Source organism: Sapajus apella, unplaced genomic scaffold, assembly GCF_009761245.1.
Source record: "Sapajus apella isolate SASKATOON/1434 unplaced genomic scaffold, GSC_monkey_1.0 scaffold1, whole genome shotgun sequence".
Classification (NCBI taxonomy): domain Eukaryota; kingdom Metazoa; phylum Chordata; class Mammalia; order Primates; family Cebidae; genus Sapajus; species Sapajus apella.
The window spans coordinates 62,371,573-62,394,453 of NW_022436941.1; the positions used below are offsets into that span (position 1 = coordinate 62,371,573).

Genomic DNA, 22,881 nt, shown 5'->3' on the forward strand with positions numbered 1-22,881 from the left:
CCTAGATTTATTTGTGTGAATTGAGAAAACAAGTTACACTTTTGCAAATTTATTACCTGATTCTAAATGAAATTAATCAGTCTTTCAAATCACACATGTAACTATTTAATTAATGGAAAATTTGAACTGCAGCTTAAAATTTTTGAAAACGTTAAAAAATATTTCAAAATAACTCTTAGAATAACATGGGCATGTACATTCTCCCACACACATCATGAGAAGTTACTTTTTTCTAATCATAAATCATTTTCTCTAGTTTCTGAGAGATATGTCTTTTCAGAGTATTTAAGATATGCAGTGTCTATTACTACATTGTCTTTAGAGTATTTCCTTAATACCATAGCATATAAAATAAGTGAATGATTTAAGTTGCACAGGCCACAGTGACTAAAGGACTTTGCAATGCCTGGAAAATAAAATTTCCTACAGTGTACTGTATGTATTTTTTAAAGACCATTCTCAATTTTCCAGGAATTATAGTTTAGAAGAACAAGTAGTCCAGTAGGTTAAATCAGATGGTTGGGAATTTCAAAGTTCCGTTTCTCACAGCATTAAAACTAGATATTTAGTCTGTTTTACCATAATAAAGATGCTACCCATCCCCCACATAATTTGGTCTATTTCAGAAGTTTAAATTAGTGGATATTTGTTAATAAATGTTTAGAGATCTATAGATGACAAGTTTTATGTACTTATTTGTTCATAAACTCAAGTTTAGTCAAGGCCCCAGTTTTTATTATAAGTGGTTATTTAGATAATGTTTTCTAATGAAGCTATCTTACTTTAAAATTACCTTTTTTAAAAAAATTGTAATACTTTATAGGATTCGTAGCCTAAAGACCATTGGACATTTATTACCATTCAGTTAGTGTATCTAAGGTAAAAAAAGAAATTTCTAGTAGCAAAAGTTGAATTGGATAAAAAAAAAAAAACTCATTTCATCAGCTATTATAATGTTACTATATAACTTTTCTAACTAAAGATTTTGCTTGATAATACACAAGAGGGTATAGCTAGTTACTTTCTGCTAAAATGTGAATTCAGTTACAAGCAAATTAGAATTTTTAAAAATTAGAATTTAAAAAATTTTAAATTAGAATTTTGTGGGACAATTGTAATGTTCCTTGTCATTTTATTTAATATTAATTATACTAACATAGAGACATATATACTCGTATTAGTTTGGCTATTGTTGATGCCACATTAAGATTTATTTAACACTAATTGTATTTAAATTGATATGATATTTTATTTTTTATAAATTGGAAATTTTGAATAGAATAGTTTATGTTGTATAGAAATACACTTTAGGAATTTAGAAGTAAAACTGTATCAGTTATTAAAGTTAGAATTTTGCGTATTCCTTTTTTGTCATTTTGGATTCCAAGTTGGAATCTGGTTCACTACCTCTTAATACACATGTCGAAAAAGTGTTCTTTGTTTAAAGTTAAGAAGGGTTGAGTTAAACAAAGTTTAGTATGCTTCTTTACTATAAATTACTCAAAAGCTGTCATTTTGTGAAACCTTTAAGAGGGGAAGAGTATACAGTATTTCAAAAGCTTTGTTTGTTCATAAAAACATTTTTACTTTCGTTTACTTTCGCCACATCTATTAACATTTCTTTGAAGAGCATTCCTTTTTCCTCTGTAAAAGAAAGCAGTTGTTACCACATTTGAAAAATGGCAATTTGATTATGTTTACATGATCAATTAAAGGACAGATTTTCCCCCATACATAAAATAAGTTAGTCAACTTGCTGTAATTACAGCTCCTGTGTCTTTTTTAAATCTCAAATGTTTCAGTTATTACTTGGGGTTTTCAGGTTGACCAGAGAAAGGGATATTTGTCATAGATGTATGATTATATATAATCATTATATTCTATCCACAAAATCAGGATCCTGAAAGATTCTACCAAGTAATTCATTGGAAGTAGTTCAGGAAGACTACAGAACAACAACTTGCAAAAAGTTGTGATGCTCTTCAAATGCCATAAAAGATATAATTTATATATTTTTTATGTTTTTGTGAAATAAAATTTGAGTTTTTTCATGTTTTTACATGCTAAAACAATACTGTTCTGTTTATGTCTCCAGTTGTGAAAATGCAACATTTTAAAACAATGTTTATTGACAAATTGAGGAAGTCAGACTGTAAAATAACTATTTTACTCCTAGTAAACAGGTAAAGAATAAAAGGGTAAAACATTTGCTACAGAATAGACTTTTTTAAACTACAGACTATAAATAAGGTGACTTAGACAAGAAAGATTTGGAGGGCTTCAGAATCTTTGCTAGCTGTTAAAATTGTGTCAAGTATAGCTCTATATCAAGTACCATTACCAAATTTCATTTAAAAGTAATAATTAAGCAGTTAAAGACTTATAAAGTAGTTTTTTAAATTCCAAATTTTGATGTGGTAAAGTACAAATTAAATATACATTGAAAGTGAACCCTTTAATAAATACCCAATCACCATATATGTATACCATCAGATAGGATTATTGTGTGAAAATTATTTGCAACTCTTGCATTTTTCTGAATGAAAATTTAATGATTATTTTGTCATTTTTTTATACAAAAGGACTTCAATATCAGTAATATGAAAATAGAAGAAATCTTCATACATGCTTCTTCTTGAACCATTTTGACTTAATGAACAAAATCTTAGTTCAATGCACTGTGTAACCACATTACATATCAAAGTGAGTCTGTATAAAGCTATCATTTCTCCTAATCCAACACAGAAGTCCCAGATTCTGCTGCTAAATTTTCTGATCAATAATTTCAAGAATAACTTGAGTTGATGGGTCACCAAGAATAATTGCTGTAGGAAATATAATTAAATAGAGCTTATTTTATAATTTGATAAAATTCACATATCCTAACTAATACTAACTTTTATTATGTATAAGAAACTAAAGTCACTTTAAGTATTTTCTTCACCCATTTTAAATAACATGATAATCAATATTAGTTTGAAATAACCACATAGCTCACCATCTGTCTGTTTTAGGCAAACAACTATTGCATAGAACAGAATAGAATGATGATATTGAATATTCCTCTGCCCTAGTTTGCCAGTGTCCTCTTTCAGATGCTGCCTTAAATCCCTTTTGAATCTAAGTTATGTATAACAATTTTGGAAGTAAATTATGAATAATAAAACTACAGGTTCAGATCATCCAAGGAATACTACTTATATACCATATTTTAGGTTCTCTGCTTCTTTTAACGCATCTAAGATAAACTTATTTTTTTTAATCTTTTTATTTTTTTTGAGACAGAGCACTCACTCTGTTGCCCAGGCTGGAGTGCAGTGGCACAATCTTGGCTTGCAGCAACCTCTGCCTCCCAAGTTCAAGTGATTCTCCTGGCTCATCCTCCCGAGTAGCTGGGATTACAGGTGCCACCACCATGCCTGGCTAATTTTTGTATTTTTAGTAGAGACAGGGTTTTACCATGTTGGCCAGGCTGGTCTTGAACTCCTGACCTCAAGTGATCTGCCTGCCTCTGCCTCCCAAAGTGCTGGGATTACAGGTGTGAGCCACTACACCTGGCCAACTTGGCTTTGTTAAAAGCATAATAACTGCATCATACTCTTGACTCAAATTGAGCTTGCAGGCAGCTTAGCTATTTTCCCCATGATACTCACAAGTCAGACCTACTTTATCTAGTACTTGTATAGTCTTACTTAAAAACAAAACAAAACCCCTCACATGCAGAACTGTCTTCCATCCACCCGTGTTTCCTTTTGTCTTTCCCAGACTTTGCCCAACCAATTACAGTAAATATCTAGTGAATGATATCCTGGAGGTTGTGAGATGAAAGCGTGATTACTATGTTGACAACTCAAGTTGGGAAGGGTATCATTTGAGAGAGAGATGATGATGAGCTCAGTTTTAAACCTGCTTCAGTTGCTGGTGGTGATGTCTAAATAGAGATGTTATAAAGGCAGTTAGAGATATGGGTATGGACAGAGGATAAAAAGTCAAATGTACAGAGAGATTTGTGATTTTAGGTGGTAATTAAAACTGTCAGAGTGTTTTGTATGGAGATGAAGCAGCTGTGGGAGGTGCTATTGCTTTTTCATATAAACTCAAGCAGAAACTATTCACAGTGTCTTTAGCCCTTTCAGTAGAATGTACTTTTTAATCTAACTGACATCTAAGAACCTTTGAAGGACCTTTTAAGGGAAGTTTAGAGGATTTGTGAAATAATAAGTTTTATATTTGTGTTTTTTGAATTATTCATTCTAAGATTTATTCATTTATTAATCCTTGAGTTTCATAGTGTGAAAAGAGTGATACTGATTTTGTGTTTGGCATGCATCATTTTAGCTGTTTGTAAAATATCTAACTTATTTTAAAAAATTAATTAAAGCACATATTCTACTTCAGCAGTTAATAAAACTTGAACCATCTCCAGTTAAATGGATTAATTAATGGGTACTGGGAAACTATAAGGTAACAAATACCATTAAATGAAACATTCATTTTCTTTCATTTAAGATACAAGAAATTGAGAACATGTTGCTTCCAAATTGAGAACAAGTTGCTTCCAGTGGTGGGAACTGAGTGTCTGGGGGCAGGGTGTGTAGGTGTTGGGTCCCCTTTTCAGTGTATCCTTTTGTGCTATTCAAATTTTGAACCATGGAATGATTTTACCTTGGGAACAGATCAAAGAAATTTAAATTTTGAAAATTGCTTCATTTACTTTAAACATGAGATTGTATTTTATGGTAGAAAATATTGACACTCGAAGTTAGAAGTCATGATTTCATATCCTGTTTTCATAATTTCCTGGACAGCTGGCCTTTCACTTCTTTGAATTGCAGATTCTCATTTGAAAAAGAAGCTGATGATAGTTGACCTGCTTATTGTACAGGGTAATTATGAGTTATTTCATTCAGCAAATGTATCTGTGAGGCATATATTCTGCTAGGTGTGATATGAGATATATTTCCAGTCCTTGGAGGAGGATTTATTTTTAAGTGTGGAAGTAGACAAAATTTCAACCTATTGTGATGATGCAGATAAATATCCTGTAAAGGTACATAGACATAGGATCCACAGTGTTAGCTTGGGAGAGTGGATGGATTGATGTTAGAGTGGTCCTCCTGGAAGACAAGGACATTTATTTGAGTTAAGTTTTGAAGAATGAGTTGGTTGGGAGAGGATGAGGAGAGGAGACATTTTATTCAGAATAAGCAACATCTCCAGCCCTATCTCATTTTATGTGTGTTTCTGGGTAAAACAATTTTGTTTTATTTTAAATTTTGTTAGGAGAGGATACTGTAGCAGGTTCTTCCTTAGTTTTGCTGACTGTCAAAATCTTGACTATAATTATCAAGAAGTTTGGGAATAGTGGAAAAATCTCACTTAGGACTTTATAGTGACCATAAGGATTAGTGGAAAATGACTAAAACTCACTGAATTTTAACTATATACATTTTATTTTATAGACTATGAGCATTAAATCATCGGCTCCTCATGTCAACCTTAGTTCTTCTATACTAAAGAACTAGTGAGAATTCTAAATTAATGCGGTTGACCTGCATTTTTCTAATTGAGTAGACTTTTTCTTCCTGTATCGAAGTAGTAAGTGGATACACTTTTCCTGGTGCCATATTGTTTCCTTTGAAGCACAGTGAAACTTCTTACCCCCCATAATGGTCTATAGACTTAATATCTAGCTACTTAGTTCCCACTCTCCATTAAGTTGCAGTTTATAGGCCTTGATATTTTATTATTCAACACCTAATATCCTATTAAGTTACAGAAGTACTTTGAAAATGTGATGTAGATAGAAGGTAATATTATTTATTCTGGATATTATCCTCTTGTTGTCACCATGATTATTGAAAACAAAGTGGTTTTTTTTTTTGGAAACATTTCTACTTTTGTTGCCCAGGCTGGAGTGCAATGGTGCGATCTTGGCTCACTGCAACCTCTGCCTCCCGGGTTCAATAGATTGTCCTGCCTCAGCCTCCCAAGTAGCTGGGATTACAGGCATGCACCACCATGCCTAGCTAATTTTGTATTTTTAGTAGAGATGGAGTTTCTCCATGTTGGTCACACTGGTCTTGAACTCCTGACTTAGGCAATCCACCCACCTCAGCCTCACAAAGTGCTGGAATTACAGGTGTGAGCTACCATACCTGATCAAAAGCTAAAACAAATTTACACTATTTTAGGTTTAAGTGTGAAATGTAGACTTGTACACAAAATTTATATGGAGCATTTTTTTAATATAATGGAAAACATAAAACTGGGGATTGTATAGGTAATTTAATCTTTACTTCATGTTTATTTGTAGTTAGGGAAAAATAAGAGGTACTTCAATTTCTAAATGATTTGTTTAGAATGAATTAGTCCAAAGTAGAAAAGCATTATTTCTGTACTTACAGAACAGTCTTTGCCGTTAGTGACTGTCACTTTAGATATTTTGCCTTCATAACAGAAAACAAAACTGTATGTGGCTTAAACTATAATGATATTTATTATCTCCTACAATAAGAATACTAGAAGCAGTATCCTTTTAGGGTTGGTTGATTCAGTAATTCAATATTATCATCAAAGACTGGAGTCCTCTGACCAGATTGACCTGTCTTTTTAGGCAGGATTTCCTCATGATCCCAAGGTGCCTGACACAAGTGGCAGGTGTAACACAGAAGTGACAATGTCCGGGTAAGAAAATGGATTATATCCTATTTAGGAGCAATGGCAACCTTCTCAGAACCCCCAGCAGGTGTCTCTTATCTAACATTGGCCAAAATTGGGTCATTTGCACATGCCTAAACTATTGCTTGGAAAAGGGAGTAAAATCATTGTGATTGGTTTCTTCCTTTTGTGACATGGTAAAAAGCCCCATAAAACTGCATACCTCAACCATACCTTGGTTTTCTGTTGAAACTGCTCTCTATAACCCTGATGTGACAGGCAAGCAGTCCAAACCCCACGCCATCTTGACCCCTGCGACATGTAATATGTAACTAAGGTCTATAATTTCCACCCTACCCATGCAATGTGTAAACTAATGCTTATCTTGACTTCTGTGTAACAATGGGAATGTCCGAAGCCCCTCACCCTAATCTCCTCCCAGGAGGTGATTTACGGAATGTCCAAAGTCCACTGGCCCTCAGAATGTCTGAAGCCTCTCACCCCCATCCCCCACCCCTCACCCTCACCCCTGAGGTATTTTACAGGCATAAAAGGTCTTGACACCCTCCTTTTGGGGCCACGGGTTGGAGAGACGCGAGTCCTCCATGGCGGCTGGCAATAAAGACCCTGCAATTTGGCATGCTTTTGTCTTGGTGTTGACTTTCTGTGCTCGCTCCAGTACACCACTTTGAAGGGCATGACTTCTTGGCTGATCATAAACAAAACTGGATTCTGTTGGCAAGTAAGAAGTGGAGGAATGATTGCTGGGTAGATGACAATGCCTGCTGTAATTGAACACATTTAGACTTTTATGTTCAAATGTTTGAGAATTACTTAAATTAGTAGCTAAGGATATGGAATTTAACAGCTCTTTGGCACTTAACAAATGTGAGAACTTGGACAAGGTACTGAAGCTCCATTAATTTTGATTTAGTAGTTACTCAAATGGGAATAATACTAGTATCTATTTGGTTTGTTTTGAGAACTTAAATGACATATGTGGCATTTAGCATGCTTTGGCATACTGCTTGGTTCTTAGTAAGTGGTCAGTATGTGTTAGCTGCCTTTATCATTGTATTTAATTTTAATTTATCTTACGTGATTCAAGCTTTTGCCTAAATTCATTACATATTGTATTTCATGAGACACGAATATCATAACTGTCTGTTCTTTGAACTTCACCAAACAGCAAAAAAGCTTTAGGAGAGCAGATTTGGTGATGCCAATTGGAAATGCTAAAACTTGAAATGTCATTCATCCAATCTGACTTCTTTCATCAGTGTTATTTTATCAATCTCTAGCTTAATTTCATTAATAGTATCATTTTTTGATCAGCTTCCTGGAATACAGTAACTTAGATTTTATTCATTTCTGAAATATTGATGTTTTCATTAAGTTATATTTTTATTGAAAGACTCTTAAAAACATTGTGGAAGGGAGAGAGATCCAAGATGGCCAATTACTGGCAGCTCAGGATTGTAGCTCCCAGTGAAAGCGCAGAAAACGAGAGGATGCCACACTTTCAGATGAATTTTTGTTGCTCACGGACCAGGAGATTCCCAGCGGAGGAGCCCCATGGGTCGCCAGCGTGACTCTTGTGGCCGGCGCAGCGGTTCTCGGTGCAGAGTAAACGGGGCTGGGTCCCCTTTTGATTGACGTTTGGAGCTCCGGAAAGGCAGAGTCGCCCATTCAGCTGATTGAAAAAGGGACTCAAGAAGGAAGCCAGACCGGAGAGTCCTGGGCAGAAAGGCACCAAGAATCTTAACGCTGCTGTTTTAGCTAGCGCAGTGGGTTGCTCAGATTCCGGCGCTGGGAATCAACAAGTTGGACGTTCACTCAGAGACCTAATTTGAAAGTCGGTAATTACAAAGACGACAGGTGGATAAATTTACAATGACGGGAAGAAACCAGTGTAAAAAGGCTGAGAATACTCAAAATCAGAATGCCTCTTCCTCTATAGGGGATCACAGTTCCTCATCAACAAGGGAACCAGGCCTGATGGAGAATGAATGCGTTCCAATAATAGAATTAGGCTTCAGAAGGTGGATAATGAGAAACTTCTGTGAGTTAAAAGAACATGTTCTAGCCCAAAGAAACTAAGAACCTTGAAAAAAGGTTTGACGAAATCCTAACGAGAATAGACAATTTAGAGAGGAATATAACTGAATTAATGGAACTGAAGAATACAATATGAGAACGCTGCAAAGTATGCACAGGTTTTAACACTCGAATTGATCAAGCAGAAGAAAGGATGTCACAGGTCAAAGACCAACTTAATGAAATGAACCGAGAAGACAAGATTAGAGAAGAAAAAGTAAAAAGGAATGAGCAAAGTCTCCAAGAAATATGGGACTATGTGAAAATACCTAATTTACATTTGATAGGTGTACCTGAATGTCATGAAGAGAGTGAATCCAAGCTGGAAAATATTTTTCAGGTTATTATTCAGGAAAACTTTCCTAACCTAGTAAGGCAGGACAATACTCAACTCCAGGTAATACAGAGAACACCGCAAAGATATTCCTCAAGAAGAGCAACCCCAAGACACATAATGTTAGATTCACCAGGGTTGAAATAAAGGAGAAAATTCTAAGGGCAGCTAGAGACAAAGATCAGATTACCCATAAAGGGAAGCCTATCAGACTCACAGCAGATCTCACAGCAGAAACCCTACAAACTAGAAGAGAGTGGAGGTCAATATTCAATATCCTCAAAGAAGAGAATTTTCAACCCAGAATCTCATATCCAGCCAAACTAAGCTTCATAAATGAAGGAAAAATAAAATTTTTCGCAAACAAGCAAGCACTCGGAGATTTCATCACCAGGCCTGCTTTACAAGAGCTTCTGAAAGAAGCACTACACACAGAAAGGAACAACCAGTATCAGTCATCCCCAAAACTTACCAAAAGGTAAAGAGTATCTTCATAATGAAGAATCTATGTCAACTAATGGGCAAAATAGCCAGCTAGCATTAAATGACAATATTAAACTCACAAATATCAATATTCATTCTAAATTTAAATGGATTAAACGCCCCAATCAAAGACACAGACATGCAAATTGAATTTAAAAAAAAAAAAAAAACATTGTGGAGAGGCATAATTAGCAAGAGATTATAAAATAGAGATGGTGTTACTTAAATAGGGTCGTAAATATTAAATGCAGTACCTACTAAAGGTCTATTCATATTTTTAGTCTTTCAATTTAAGTTTCTTCTTTTCCATAATCTCTCACACAACACAAATCTCAAATATACTGTTTGTTTCTTCAGAGACAGGAGAGTTTGTCATCAGCTATATCAATAGAAGAGAACTGTATATAACAGGAAAAAGGAAATTATAGTAGAGGTTTCAAACGGGGACTTAATACAAGGAACTGATGACAGATGTTGGTGTAATTTTTATAAAATGCCAAACTTTTATTAGCTGATCAGAAGTCATCTTACCTACTTTTTACAGCATCTTTTTTTTTTAAACTAAACATTATTAACTGCTTATTATGTTCTAGGCACTGTGGGAAGTATCCTGCCCAAAGAAGACTATTTTTATAAGTCCAGGTTAAAAGGATTCTCTTTTTTCACCAATTGCTTCATTTTACAGCCATAACCATTTGTCGCATGTGTGCATGTGTGAGTGTGTGTGTCAGAGGAATGGAGTTCCTGGAGTTTCTGATTGGTTTCGTTTTTATAATTAAGAGAAAAAACATGACTTCTTTATCATATCATTAATATCTTCTCATTATTAGTCATTGTCTCTGTTCCTTAAAATCTATTCCATCCTTCTTAAACATATTTCCATAAGAGCTCACACGAAGATCCTCATTTGGACTGATTGATTTCCAGGCCTGTAGCACAGTTTTAACCTTGGGATATATTTTTCCTTTGTTAGGGATTAAGTTGACAATGACTTCTTGGTTTCGTGGCTTCTTTTCTTGATTTGCATCTTTAGTTTGTTGGAGTATGTTAAGTAAATTTCTCAGAAAGGTGACATAGTAGATAAACTTTTTAAATTTTTCTATAACTAAAAACAGATCCCTTGGCCTATAACTTCTGTCTTTCATCAGTTATTTACATAGCTTATTTATTGCCTCTTTGAAATTTTAACTCATGTATCCTCTTCTCAAAGAGACATTCCTATTTTAAATTGCAGACCCCCTGTATTACCAGTCCTCCTTCAGGGCTTTTTCTCCATAGCACTTTTCATAATCTAAAATGCTAATTTTCTTTATTTCACTACTAAAAAGTGCCATAGGGCAGGGATATTTGTAGTTCACTACTGATCCTTCGTTGGTACATAAAATCATACGGCACATAGTAGTCCTTTAATAAATAATTGTTAAGTCCGTTAATGAATTTTTCCCACCACCTTTTTTTATAGTTATAAATCTAGGTTATAAATCATTTTCTCCCTAAATTTTGAAGGGATTATACCATCTTCTTCTGATACCTAGTGTTATTAATGAGAAGTATAAGTCAATCTGATTCTTCCTTTTACAAATGACCTATTTCTTCTCTTTTTGAAAGCTTTAATTTTTATGGAACTCTGGAAATTCTTTTTTTTTTTTTTTTTTTTTTTTTTTTTAAATTTTTGAGATGGAGTTTCACTCTTTTGCCCAGGCAGGAATGCAATGGTATGATCTTGGCTCACTGCAACCTCCGCCCCCTGGGTTCAAGCAATTCTCCTGCCTCAGACTCCTGAGTAGCTGGGATTACAGGCGCTTGCCACTACGCCCCACTAATTTTTGTATTTTTAGTAAAGATGGTGCTTCACCATGTTGGCCAGGCTGGTCTCGAACTCCTGACCTCAACTTATCCTCCCACCTTGGCCTCCCAGAGTCCTGGGATTACAGGTGTGAGCCACTGGAAATTCTTCATGTACATAGATTTTTATTTTTGTTTTTTGTGTTTTAAATGGATTCTGCTTACTTCTAAAAGATACTTATGAAGCCCTTTCAGTTGAGATTGCTTTCTTTTCCAGCTTTGGGAAATTTTCTTCTTAAAAAACAAATTCTTTATGTGCTTTGTTTCCACTCTATAACTGCTGTGGGTTATATAATGAACCTATCAGATTTATTTTATTTTCCTGTGGTGTTTCATTTCTCTCCTTTTAATTTTACTTTTTTTGTGGTAAAAGTTTTAATATGCTTATTAATGTTTAAATGGTGAAATCTGGTGTATTTTCTTTGACTGAAATAAAATATCACATAGTGGGCTAAAATAGGAGTAGATTGATTTAATGTTTGCATTTTGTTGTTCACTAATAATCTAATGACAACATTTGAGTTATCACATTCGTAGAAAAAGTAAGTGTTAGGAAAGATCACTGGTTGATGGGAAAAGGAGTTAGTCTAATTTCACTATGCTATTTCACTATTATGCACTATGTATTTAAAAAAATTTTTAGGAAGAAAATATTTCATGTCTATAAAATTTATAGGTAGGAGTGTTCATCACAGTATTATTTATAATATGGGAATGAGTTAAATATCCAACAGAATAATGCTTCAATATGCTGTCATCTTAGTGCTGTGAAATACAATCACTAACAGCTATATTTTCAAAGAACATTGAATGACATTGGAAGTGATTTATTCAAATTATTGTTAATTATTAATATTATTATATACTTTTTGAGACAGTCTTGCTCTGTTATTTGGGCTGGAATGCATTGGCATGATTATAGCTTACTGCATCCTTGACTCCTAGGCTCTAGGGATCCTCCCACTTTAGACTCCTGAGTAGCTGGAGCTACAGATCCATGCCACCATGCCTGGCTAATTTTAAAAAGCTTTTTGTAGAGATGAAATCTACCATGTTGCCCAGGTTGGTCTCAGGCTCCTGGCCTCAAGTGATCCTCCTGCCTCAGCCTCCCAAAGTGTTGGGATTACAGGTGTGAGCCACCGCACCTGGCCCAAATTATTTTTTTATATATCTAAATGTAAATTTTCACACACACATGTTAAGAGAAAAAGACTAGTGGACAATACACAAAATGTTAATACAGGTCCATAATCCCTTATTTTGAAAACCCTTGGGCCCATGTGTGTTTGTGATTTTTTGAATTTTATAGAATTAATATATATTTCCATAATAGCATCTAGAAAATTTCTCTATAATCATACACAGTAATATTTCTGCATTGAAACATGACTATTCGCATTAAATGGTACACATAAATTCTGTAAATCATGTTACCTCATTTGAGGTCACACTTCGCTGCTAAATAAGTTGTGTCTAATAATAAAACAATGTTATTTTTTAAAGAACCTTTTGGGTTTCAGAATTATGTATATTTTGAATTGGTAGTGATTAGGAGTGATTTTTGAAATACTGGTTTTTATAATTTTTTATTTTTATAAATATGTACATATGTACATTATAGAAAAATATCTTAGTTATAAATTTTAAAATACATACTTGTCTTTCATTTTCTTGTTAAATCTTAGGCTTTCCTACACATGAGAAAAGAGCCAAATTCACCAGAAATTATTAATTCGTTGATTCAACAAATATTTATCCAATAACTACTATTTTAATAAGCATAAAGATGCTCAACCTTATTAGAGAAATATTTCAAACCATAATAGAAATACTATTTCACACTCTTCTGATTGTCAGAAGTTCTGACAATCTCAGTTCACCGGGATGCCAAGAAGTAGGAAATTTCATACACTACAGGTTGAATATCAACTGATGAAACTACTTGGAAAGCAATTTGATGATATTTACTGAAATTCAAGTTGTATATATACTTTATAAAACCTCTTCAGCATCATCTAACTTGTCATCAGTACATTGATTTGTATTGTATAACAGTGGAACCTTTATTATTTCTCATACCACATTTTACCCTAGCCTTTTTTCACTATAGTTTTACATGCTGGCATTACTGGGTTCTTACTAAATGAGTGATTTTTTTTTTTTCTTTTTCAGGGCAATACATGCTATTCAATAACTTTGTGTGCTGGGCCATTTCACAAAATACAACTTTTTAAGCAAAAACGTAATTTGTATTTATTTTGATATGTCAATAACCATGCAAATATGCAGTACCTTTACTAATCTCATGTGATAGGTAGTTAAGTAACTCTTTAGTGTTGCTGGAGCCATTGCTGCTGTTTTTCATAGACAAGCACAATGAAGTAGGATGACTTGGATTATCAATCAGAATTATCTGTGGGCCTGGGCATAGAATCCTCCTCTTCTGTTGTATGCTTCTTCAGAAGTCACCATGTTGTTCTTATTGCTCAATTTTTGTGAATCACTTTTTTCTGCTTCAGAATTGTTTTATAAATATATATTTCTATCTTTAAATCAAAAATATTGAAAGGCAACAGTGAGATTTCTAGACTCAACTTTTTATTCATTCAGGCAACATTGAGTGCCTACTATGTAAGAAGGTCAATTATACCATATGACTACAACCTAGTCCTCTCTTCAAGGAACTTAAGACCTAGCAAGTAAATGGCTTCAGTGTAGTGTGTTGATGCTAATATAGTTAAGTAGGTGTTGGACAGAATTAATTAAGTGGAAGTTTTTCAAGTCAGGTATCGGCAACCCTTTTTTGTAAAGGACCAGATACTATATTTTAGGTTTTGGAGGCCATATAGTTCTATCACAACTACTTTTCTCTGCTCTTGTTGCATGAAAGCAGCCATAGATTATATATATGTGTGTTCCAATAAAATTTTATTTATGAATATTAACTTTGAATTCCATATTTTCATGACAATTATTTTTCAAAAGTTTTAACCATTCAAAAATGTAAAAACTGTTCATAGCTCTCAGACTATACAAAAGCAGATTACAGAACAGATTTGGCTTCCTACCAAATCTGTTACCCCTGTTTAAGTCTTTGAATATAAGATGTTATGGAATGGGCCTCTCTTTGATAGCCTATCCAATTCCAGCTACTTTCATTACTAGGGGAGTTTAGTAACATACCAGGTTTAGAAGTATTGAAAGTCTCATTGCTAATCCAGTAGTTTCTGAATATTCTTGATATTCTGAGTAATAATCATGATTATATAATAATAATAATAAAACAACAATAGTAATACTGTTGCATATGCCCACAGGTCCCAAACTCAGAGGCTTACAAAGACCAAGTATAATGCCTGACTGTTAAAGAAACAGGGGGTTATGTGAATTGGGGCAAAGGAATAGCACGTCTTCTACAAGAGATAACAGCCACCACTTAGCTTCCTCAAGTAGTGGGAATACAACCCTCATGTTTCCTGATGAAAACATCCAAGAGAAGCCAGAAATTCAGATGTATATGTCAAATCTCCCAGCTTTTTAATGTGACAACACAGTTTTTTAAAAAATATTCTTTCTTTTTAACATTGTGAGTCAAATAAAATCATGTTTAGGTTTCATTTAAGCAGCCTGGCAGTTTGCCATCTCTGCCCTAACAAGTTTCTTTTACTATTTAAAGGGAACTTTTAAAGAAGTATCTTTAGTGATATGCATTAATGATTTTATTTAAAAATTTTATATCTCAAGTGATATTTTAATATTGAAAATTATTATTAAAAGTTTTAAATTATAAATCAAATGCAGATTTCTGTATCTGACATTCACATGTTTCATTTGTCATGCTTGAATGGATCAGTACTTGCAGCTTTCCCCTGAAGTTGACTTTGTGGTCACAGCTTTTTTTCCCCTTTTTGTCAACAGCTTTATTGAGATATAATTCACATACCATACAATTAACCCATTTTAAATCTACAATTTATTGGCTTTTAGCATATTCACAGAGTTGTACAACTGTCACCACAGTCATTTTTAGAACATGTTCCTTAACCCCAAAAGAAACCTTATGCCCTTTAGTTATCACCCTTCCAATTCCCCTGTTGTCCCCAGTCCTAGGTAGCCACTAATCTGCTTTACATTTCTATAGATTTGCCTGTTCTGGATATGTCCTATAATAAAATCACATAATATGTAGCCTTTTATGTCAGGCTTCTTTTTTACTTAGCATGTATTCAGGCTTCATCCATGTTGTAGCTTGAATCAGCACTTCATTTTTTTTTCTAATTGCCCAGTATTCCATTTTATGGATATACCACATTTTCCATTGGTTATTGGACTTCCACATTTTGCCTGTCATGCATAATGTTGCTGTAAACATTCATAAACATGTTTTCTATGGGCATATATTTTCATTTTTCTGGGGTATATACCTAGAAATGGAATTGTCAGGACATATGGCTACACTATTTAACTTTTTGAGGAATAGTCAAAACTTTTCTAAAGCTACTACACCAGTTTTGATTACCATCAGCAATATTTGGTGGTTCCAACTAGTCTTCATCCTTGCCATCTTGCCAACAGCCAGATGGAATAAGCTATTTTTAATGCATATGGGCTATGAAAGCTTTTTCTTCTACTCTTTAGATACTGTGTATGTAGGAATGTTAATATTTTCTTGGCCTATTCTTTTATATTAAAACTTTAATAAACCAGAATTAGGGGAGATTAAACTATTATGGTTAATTTAATTTGGATTATCTAAAGGATAATCAGAATTTTGCATTGCAGTATTTCATATTGTTGAAACTTTTCCCAATGTACTTTCTTTTTCAATACTTTTTCTTACTTTAGTAAGTAAATACTAGTTTGTTTCCACCACTTGTCTATGAGAGAACCACGTCTAAGTTATCTATCCCAGCTCCTTGCACACGGAAAGTCAGGCATAAAATTAAGTGCAAATAAATACTTGTTAAACAATTTTGTAAAAAGTAATCCAGTCTTTCTTTGTTTTGGATTTGACATGCTATCTACTGAATTTTTCCCTGCTAGTAAACTGAGCTTTTACCATTGTGCTGTTTCAGATACATTTTTGGAAGACATATTAACAAAAAAAAAAAAAAAGAGAGAGACAGTTGTATTAGTATATACTAATTTTTGAGTATCGCTTTCACATTGTAATTATATAGCGAAGTGAGTTTTTAATTTAAAAATTAAGAATTTCACGCTTTGATAGATTGTACTTATGTTAGGCAGGTATAGAACTTAATTAAGAGAATGAGTATCATACCTATATCTATGACTAAACTCTTTCTTCTGTTCTCCCCCCCCATCTAGTATATCTACTTTGGTATTTTAAATATAATATGTTTTATATTTACACAGCTTCTTTGTTACTTATGGTCTAGAGAGAAAGCTAATTTTCTGAAACATTTTTGGCTTTTTTATAGGTTAGTCAAAGAAAAAGTGATGTATGAAAAAGAAGCAAAACAACAAGAAGAAAAGATTGAAAAAATGAGAGCTGAAGATGGTGAAAATTATGACATTAAAAAGCAGGTAAAATTATAAATAACAATAGCTAACATTTACAGAATGCTATATTAACTAATGTAGTTTTTAAAGTAGTCCTCTGACTGAGATGATATTATTATTTACTTTTTTACTATTAAAACTTCCATTTAAAGATAAGGAAACTCAAACTCAGGTTAAATAAGTGCCCAGATCACAAAATTGCTAAGTGACATAGCTGTGGTTTTGTTTTGTTTGAGACAGGGTCTCACTCTGTCTCCAGACTGGAGTGCAGTGGTATGATCATGGCTCACTGCAGCCTTAACCTCTGAGCTAAAGTGATCCCCTCACCTCAGCCTTCCAAAGTGCTGGGATTATAGGCATGAGCCACTGCACCTGGCATAGCTAAGATTTGAACACAGGCATTCTGGCTCTAGTATCTGTACTCTTAACCACTAAACTCTACTACCTTTCCAATTTTAAGTATCAAATATAAAAATGGACTAATCTTATATTACTTATATATTTAAATTCACAAATATTTTCTCCAAACTCGTGAAGACCACCAAAATAAAATATGTGTTAACACTTTTCAATGGCACTTCTGATTGTCTGCATGACAGATTTCAGTGGCCTTAACATTGTGTACAAGGGTTTTCTTGATTTTGACATCTGCTTATCTAACCTCATTTCTTGCCAATCCCTATCTGGACCTCTTAGGTGCCTTTTAGCTACCTTAACATGCCCTTTCTTCTTTGCCTCTGAAATTTCCCATGTCTGGGATGCCCTTACTCCTGGCCTTACCTACCCTCTCTTTATTAATTTCTATTCTTCCTTGTCATAGTCATCACTGTGTCTCTTTGGCTCTCTGTGTCATGATCTTCTTGAAGCAATCTCAAATGTTTGTTTTCATATTAATACACCTAGACTTATGGATTGGAGGACAGAGACCTTTTCTTTTTCATTTTTGTATCCCCATTACCTGGCATCTAGAGGACATAAGTAAACATATAGAGTGAATTGGGGTAGTATATGGGAGAGCTTGAGCTTTGGCCCTATGTAAGTCAGAGTCCTGTTCTGATAGACTGAGGATTCTTGATCTGTAATAATAGACAGAATTATAATGAATAGAAGTTATTTTGGATGGCATTGTTTAAAGGTTTTTTTGGTGGCTAAAGGATAAAAAAATTTTTTTTACAAATATATTTTTTGACTTGTCGTGGATTTGACCTACTTCTTTATATTTATTTCATCTTATTAAATTCCTGTAACCATTCTGAAGGGAATTCCATAGGAAAGGAAATATGAATAATCCAATATGAAATGTTCCTATCACTGGTTTTTCACATATATTCAAACTAACCAGATACACAAAAGTAATTTCATGGCAGTGATTAATAGTATGATTAGCTCTGAAGTGAAGTCATGATGTTATGTTTGAAATTTTCAACGTGTGCCTTATTAGTAAATGATGTTTAAGTTCAGCAGTAGATTTCCACCTGAGAAAATAGATGTGAATAAAGAACTTCTTTGTATGTTATAATTCAGATTTTTGTTTTCAATATGAGCTATGACAAAATTATTGGAGAAAGGAAGAAGGTACTGGGACTTAAAGTTTCTATTAAAATACAATATTATTACCATTAAATTATATCATTCCTTTTTATTTTATATGAGCTTGATAATCTCCTCAGCAAAAAGCTCACATTTTCTACCCGTTTCTTTGAAGGTATTTGACCAAACATTATTTTTTGGACATGAGTGTTTAGATGATCTCTGTTTCTTTCTGAGAATAGTTTGAGGAAATAAAGCTCCCTACTACCCTAAGTAAAAACCCTATTTGAAGTCCAACATGTGGCACTAATTTGTGTACTCTTATCAATTGGGTTTCTCTGTCATTGATTTGATTTTTTCTTTTATGATTTGATTTGTTGTAGTCCAGTTTTGAATGATGGATTTTACGTCCAGAAATTTCCTCTAGAATACATATTTCTTTGTTTAATTCTGTAGTGCCTGTCATGACGAGGAATAGGCAAGAAGTTTAGATTCAGAGGGGTGCCACATTGGTAATTTGGCTCACATTGCATGGGGAGAATAATCTCTTTCCTAAAATGAAGCACGAGGATAAGTAATAACTTTTTATGCATGATAAGCATCAAAAATATGAACCTGCTGGTCTTTGCTTTTCATTTTTCTTTACCTCTCTCTTTCAGTGTGAACCTCCTGCAGTGTGCACACAATGTGATCAATAACTCAATAACTTTTTTCATGCAGTAATTATCTCCATGTGATATTATCTGAACACTGTTTTTCTTTATTACTCAAGAGATGCAGGAGATATTTATGTAACCAGCTGATCCCATTTTGGATAAAGGTTCTTTGTGACAATAGGGGGAAATAGTTTATTTTAAATAGCCTTTTAAAATAAATGCTCTATGAAAAGCTTTTCCAGTTAACTTTCACTTAGCATGAGAAGGTGATTACCAAAAAGATTTAGTTCTGAAACTTGTACTTTGTAGGTTTTACGGTATGATGGTCTTTCTTTCTAACTTCTAATAAACACAATTTAAGTTAAAATATTGAACCATTTAACATAACCATAACTTTTTTCTGATTCTTCATAATAAGTATATATTTACCAGAGTATGATCTAAACACATACAAGTTCTGCCATCTCTGAATATCTCACAGAGATTCTCATTCTAGGTAGAGATCCTACAAGAATCCCGGATGATGATCCCAGATTGCCAGCGCAGGTTGGAAGCTGCATATTTGGATCTTCAACAGATATTAGTAAGTAAAGACTTCTGTGTCTTATATTTAAAAACTTTTTTTTCAATCCAATACATGGAAAGCCAAAAGTTTAAATATTTAACACTGAGAATTAGTGGTGGTGTTTCTTTTTTTTTTTTTGTTTGTTTTCCCGATTTATTTATTTTATTGCATTTTAGGTTTTGGGGTACATGTGAAGAACATGCAAAATTGTTGCATAGGTACACACGTGGCAATGTGATTTGCTGCCTTCCTCCCCATCACCTACATCTGGCATTTCTCCCCTTGCTATCTCTCCCCAGCTCCCCACCCCTCACCGTCCCTCCACTATTTCCCCCCAACTGACCCCAGTGTGTAGTGCTCCCCTCCCTGTGTCCATGTGTTCTCATTGTTCAACACCCGCCTATGAGTGAGAACATGCGGTGTTTGATCTTCTGCTCTTCTGTCAGTTTGCTGAGAATTATGGTTTCCAGGTTCATCCATGTCCCTGCAAAGGACACAAACTCATCGTTTTTGATGGCTGCATAATATTCCATGGTGTATATGTGCCACATTTTCCCTGTCCAGTCTATCGTTGATGGGCATTTGGGTTGGTTCCAGGTCTTTGCTATTGCAAACAGTGCTGCAATGAACATTCGTGTGCACGTGTCCTTATAGTAGAACGATTTGTAATCCTTTCGATATATACCCAGTAATGGGATAGTGGTGGTATTTCTTATTCACTTGCCCTTTATGCTACTATATTTTAAAATAATTAATGGTGTAAACACCATTAATTTAAAAATTGTGTTTGAGTTATGTTCCTGTAAAAGTACTATTTTCTGCCATGCTTCTTCAATTTACTAAAATTTAGCTAGTTATATTTAAGTTATGATAGTACCAGTATTGTCCAGCAATGTCTTGATTATTTGATTTTCATACATAACTATCTTTTGACACATTGAGGATGAGTTGACTGACTGAAGTTTTAAAATAACTAATGTTTCAAAAGAATTTGGGCTCTTATTAAAAGGATCTGAAATTATTTCACATTCATACCTAAATCAATTTGAGAGAGGGGGAAAAACCTGGTAATTTAGGTAGTCCCGTCATATTAACTTGGAGTTGGATAACACTTATACTTGCTGGTATAAATGCCTTGTGATACAGAAGGTAGATAAAGCAGGAAATAATAACTGTTAAAATACTATCTAAGACAGGAATCACCATTTGTATTTCTTGACAGTTTAAATGCTTTTTTCTCTCATGAATTTAGTAGTTGAGAAAGTAATAGAAATTGCTTGAAAAAAATAATGGTTTTGGATGATATATTTGTGTGTGAGGAACAGTATCTCTACCCTTGAAGAGCTTATATTTACTAACAGAAAACAAAGATGTTTTTAAGGTGTAATGCAGAGGTTTTAAGAAATTCTTACCTATAGTTTGAGCTAAGCAAATTCTCAATCCTTTTACTTTAAGTTTTCATATTAAATTCACACATACTTTATTTTGTCTACTCTCTGTATATATCCATCTTTTGTTGACCTGACATAAATTGCTAACCATAGCTTCATTTAAAAATCAAACAAAATTTCCTATGTAGAGAAATTCAGATTATGTTATTTCATTTGTCTATTATCAATACAATATATTAGTAAAAGTTTCCTGTATATCATTATTATGGAAAAACTCAATCTTTAAATATCAGAAAATAAACGATGTATTCTATTTCATTTAGTGTAAGGTATATACCCATTAGCAAGCAGGCAATTCATTTGTTTAATTCAAAGATTATATTTAACTCTGTTGTGACATTGGAAGCCTTCTTTGTCATTGTGAATAGTTGGAGGATTATTTTGGCCTGAATGCTGTTTCATATATGTAACATGTTAGTAAATTTTCCTTTTATACTTTTCTCTTTTGTATGATGATGATGGGTCAACAAAATGAGAATGAACTTTTCTGAGGTTTTTTATTTAATTTACTTAATGCTGATAGCTTTAGATGACTGTGTTATTCACTTACTATATGAGAATATATACAGTGAAACAAAACCACCAGTTATTTCTTCCTTTCCTTGTAAAGAAGAAGCAGAATGTGGGAAACCTGTGGAATTACGATATATTTAGATGAGGCTTGGGATTTTTACTTTTAATTTTTTAGTGATTTACATTAATGGTTTGTAATTTTGATTAAATAACAAAGTACTAAACTTTGAAAAGGATAAACTTAATTTTATTATATTTCATTTTAGGAAAATGAAAAAGACTTGGAAGAAGCTGAGGAATATAAAGAAGCACGTTTAGTACTGGATTCAATGAAGTTAGAAGCCTGAAACTTTTCTTGTATGGGGTGGTTTTTACATTAAATCCTGGGGTTCATTTTACAATTCATTATTTTTAACCACTGCTGTGTGTTAAAGTAGTATGAGAATGTGATTGTTTTTCTCTGGTTACATACATATTTCTTTGTCTAATTCAATATGTCAAATAAATGAGTGTATCTAGTAAAATTGTTTATTTCATACTTTATAAAATTTTTAAATTACCCTTTTATCATTAAACCACATAGAGTTTATGACAGAGAACTATAATCTGTTAGGTTCTATTCGAAGTCTATGTATTTTGCTTCATAAGCATGGATTGAGTTTTAAAAATAGGATACCATTTTTTCAGATAAGAATCCAGATTTTAGCCAGGTGTAGTGGTGCATGCCTGTATTCCCAGCTACTGGGGAGGCGGAGGTGGAAGGATTGCTTGAGCCCAGTAGTGTGAGGATGTAGTAAGGTATGATTATGCCATTGTACCCCAGCCTAGGCAACATAGCAAGACCCTGTCTCTAAAAGATTGCATTTTAAGCAGTTTATTTGGAATGGAGTACAACTGATACAAAAGAAAGAACTGTCTTTGGATAAGCCTCACATAAGGCCTTCACAGTGAAAGCCTAACATTTCCATTACTGTAAATGAATGAGAAACATTTAAATATTTTTCCAGGACAGATTCACACAAAAAACACCCAACCATTTAGATCTTCAAATAAGATTCTTATGAACAAGGAAGGGTTGAATGGTCTTTTAAAACAATAATGGCTGTTGCTAGTGAAGTGCTTGGCAAATATTTAAAGACTCTTCAGAATCGGAGGGGAACCTCTGATTGGTAGATTTTGCTGATTTCTGTGGTATAAATACTCCTACTGTGACCAATTTCAAAC

The 22,881-nt window shown here is 33.6% G+C and overlaps 1 protein-coding gene across 4 annotated transcripts in view; it reads left to right on the forward strand.

Moving 5' to 3' along the window:
• Window positions 1-22,195, forward strand: part of TBCA (tubulin folding cofactor A) — a 67,517-nt gene extending 45,322 nt beyond the window's left edge. The window contains exons 1-4 of one of the 4 annotated variants that reach the window (XM_032277685.1): window positions 7,321-7,428; window positions 16,861-16,966; window positions 19,625-19,711; window positions 21,924-22,195. In XM_032277685.1, the coding sequence (XP_032133576.1) occupies window positions 7,358-7,428; window positions 16,861-16,966; window positions 19,625-19,711; window positions 21,924-22,004 (345 nt within the window). In that variant the 5' untranslated portion in view covers window positions 7,321-7,357 and the 3' untranslated portion in view covers window positions 22,005-22,195. Of the gene's footprint in view, window positions 1-4,808; window positions 5,879-7,320; window positions 7,429-16,860; window positions 16,967-19,624; window positions 19,712-21,923 lie in introns of those variants that run through there. The other 3 variants (XM_032277688.1, XM_032277662.1, XM_032277682.1) reach the window with 3 other exon arrangements.
• The last annotated feature ends 686 nt before the right edge of the window (window positions 22,196-22,881 follow it).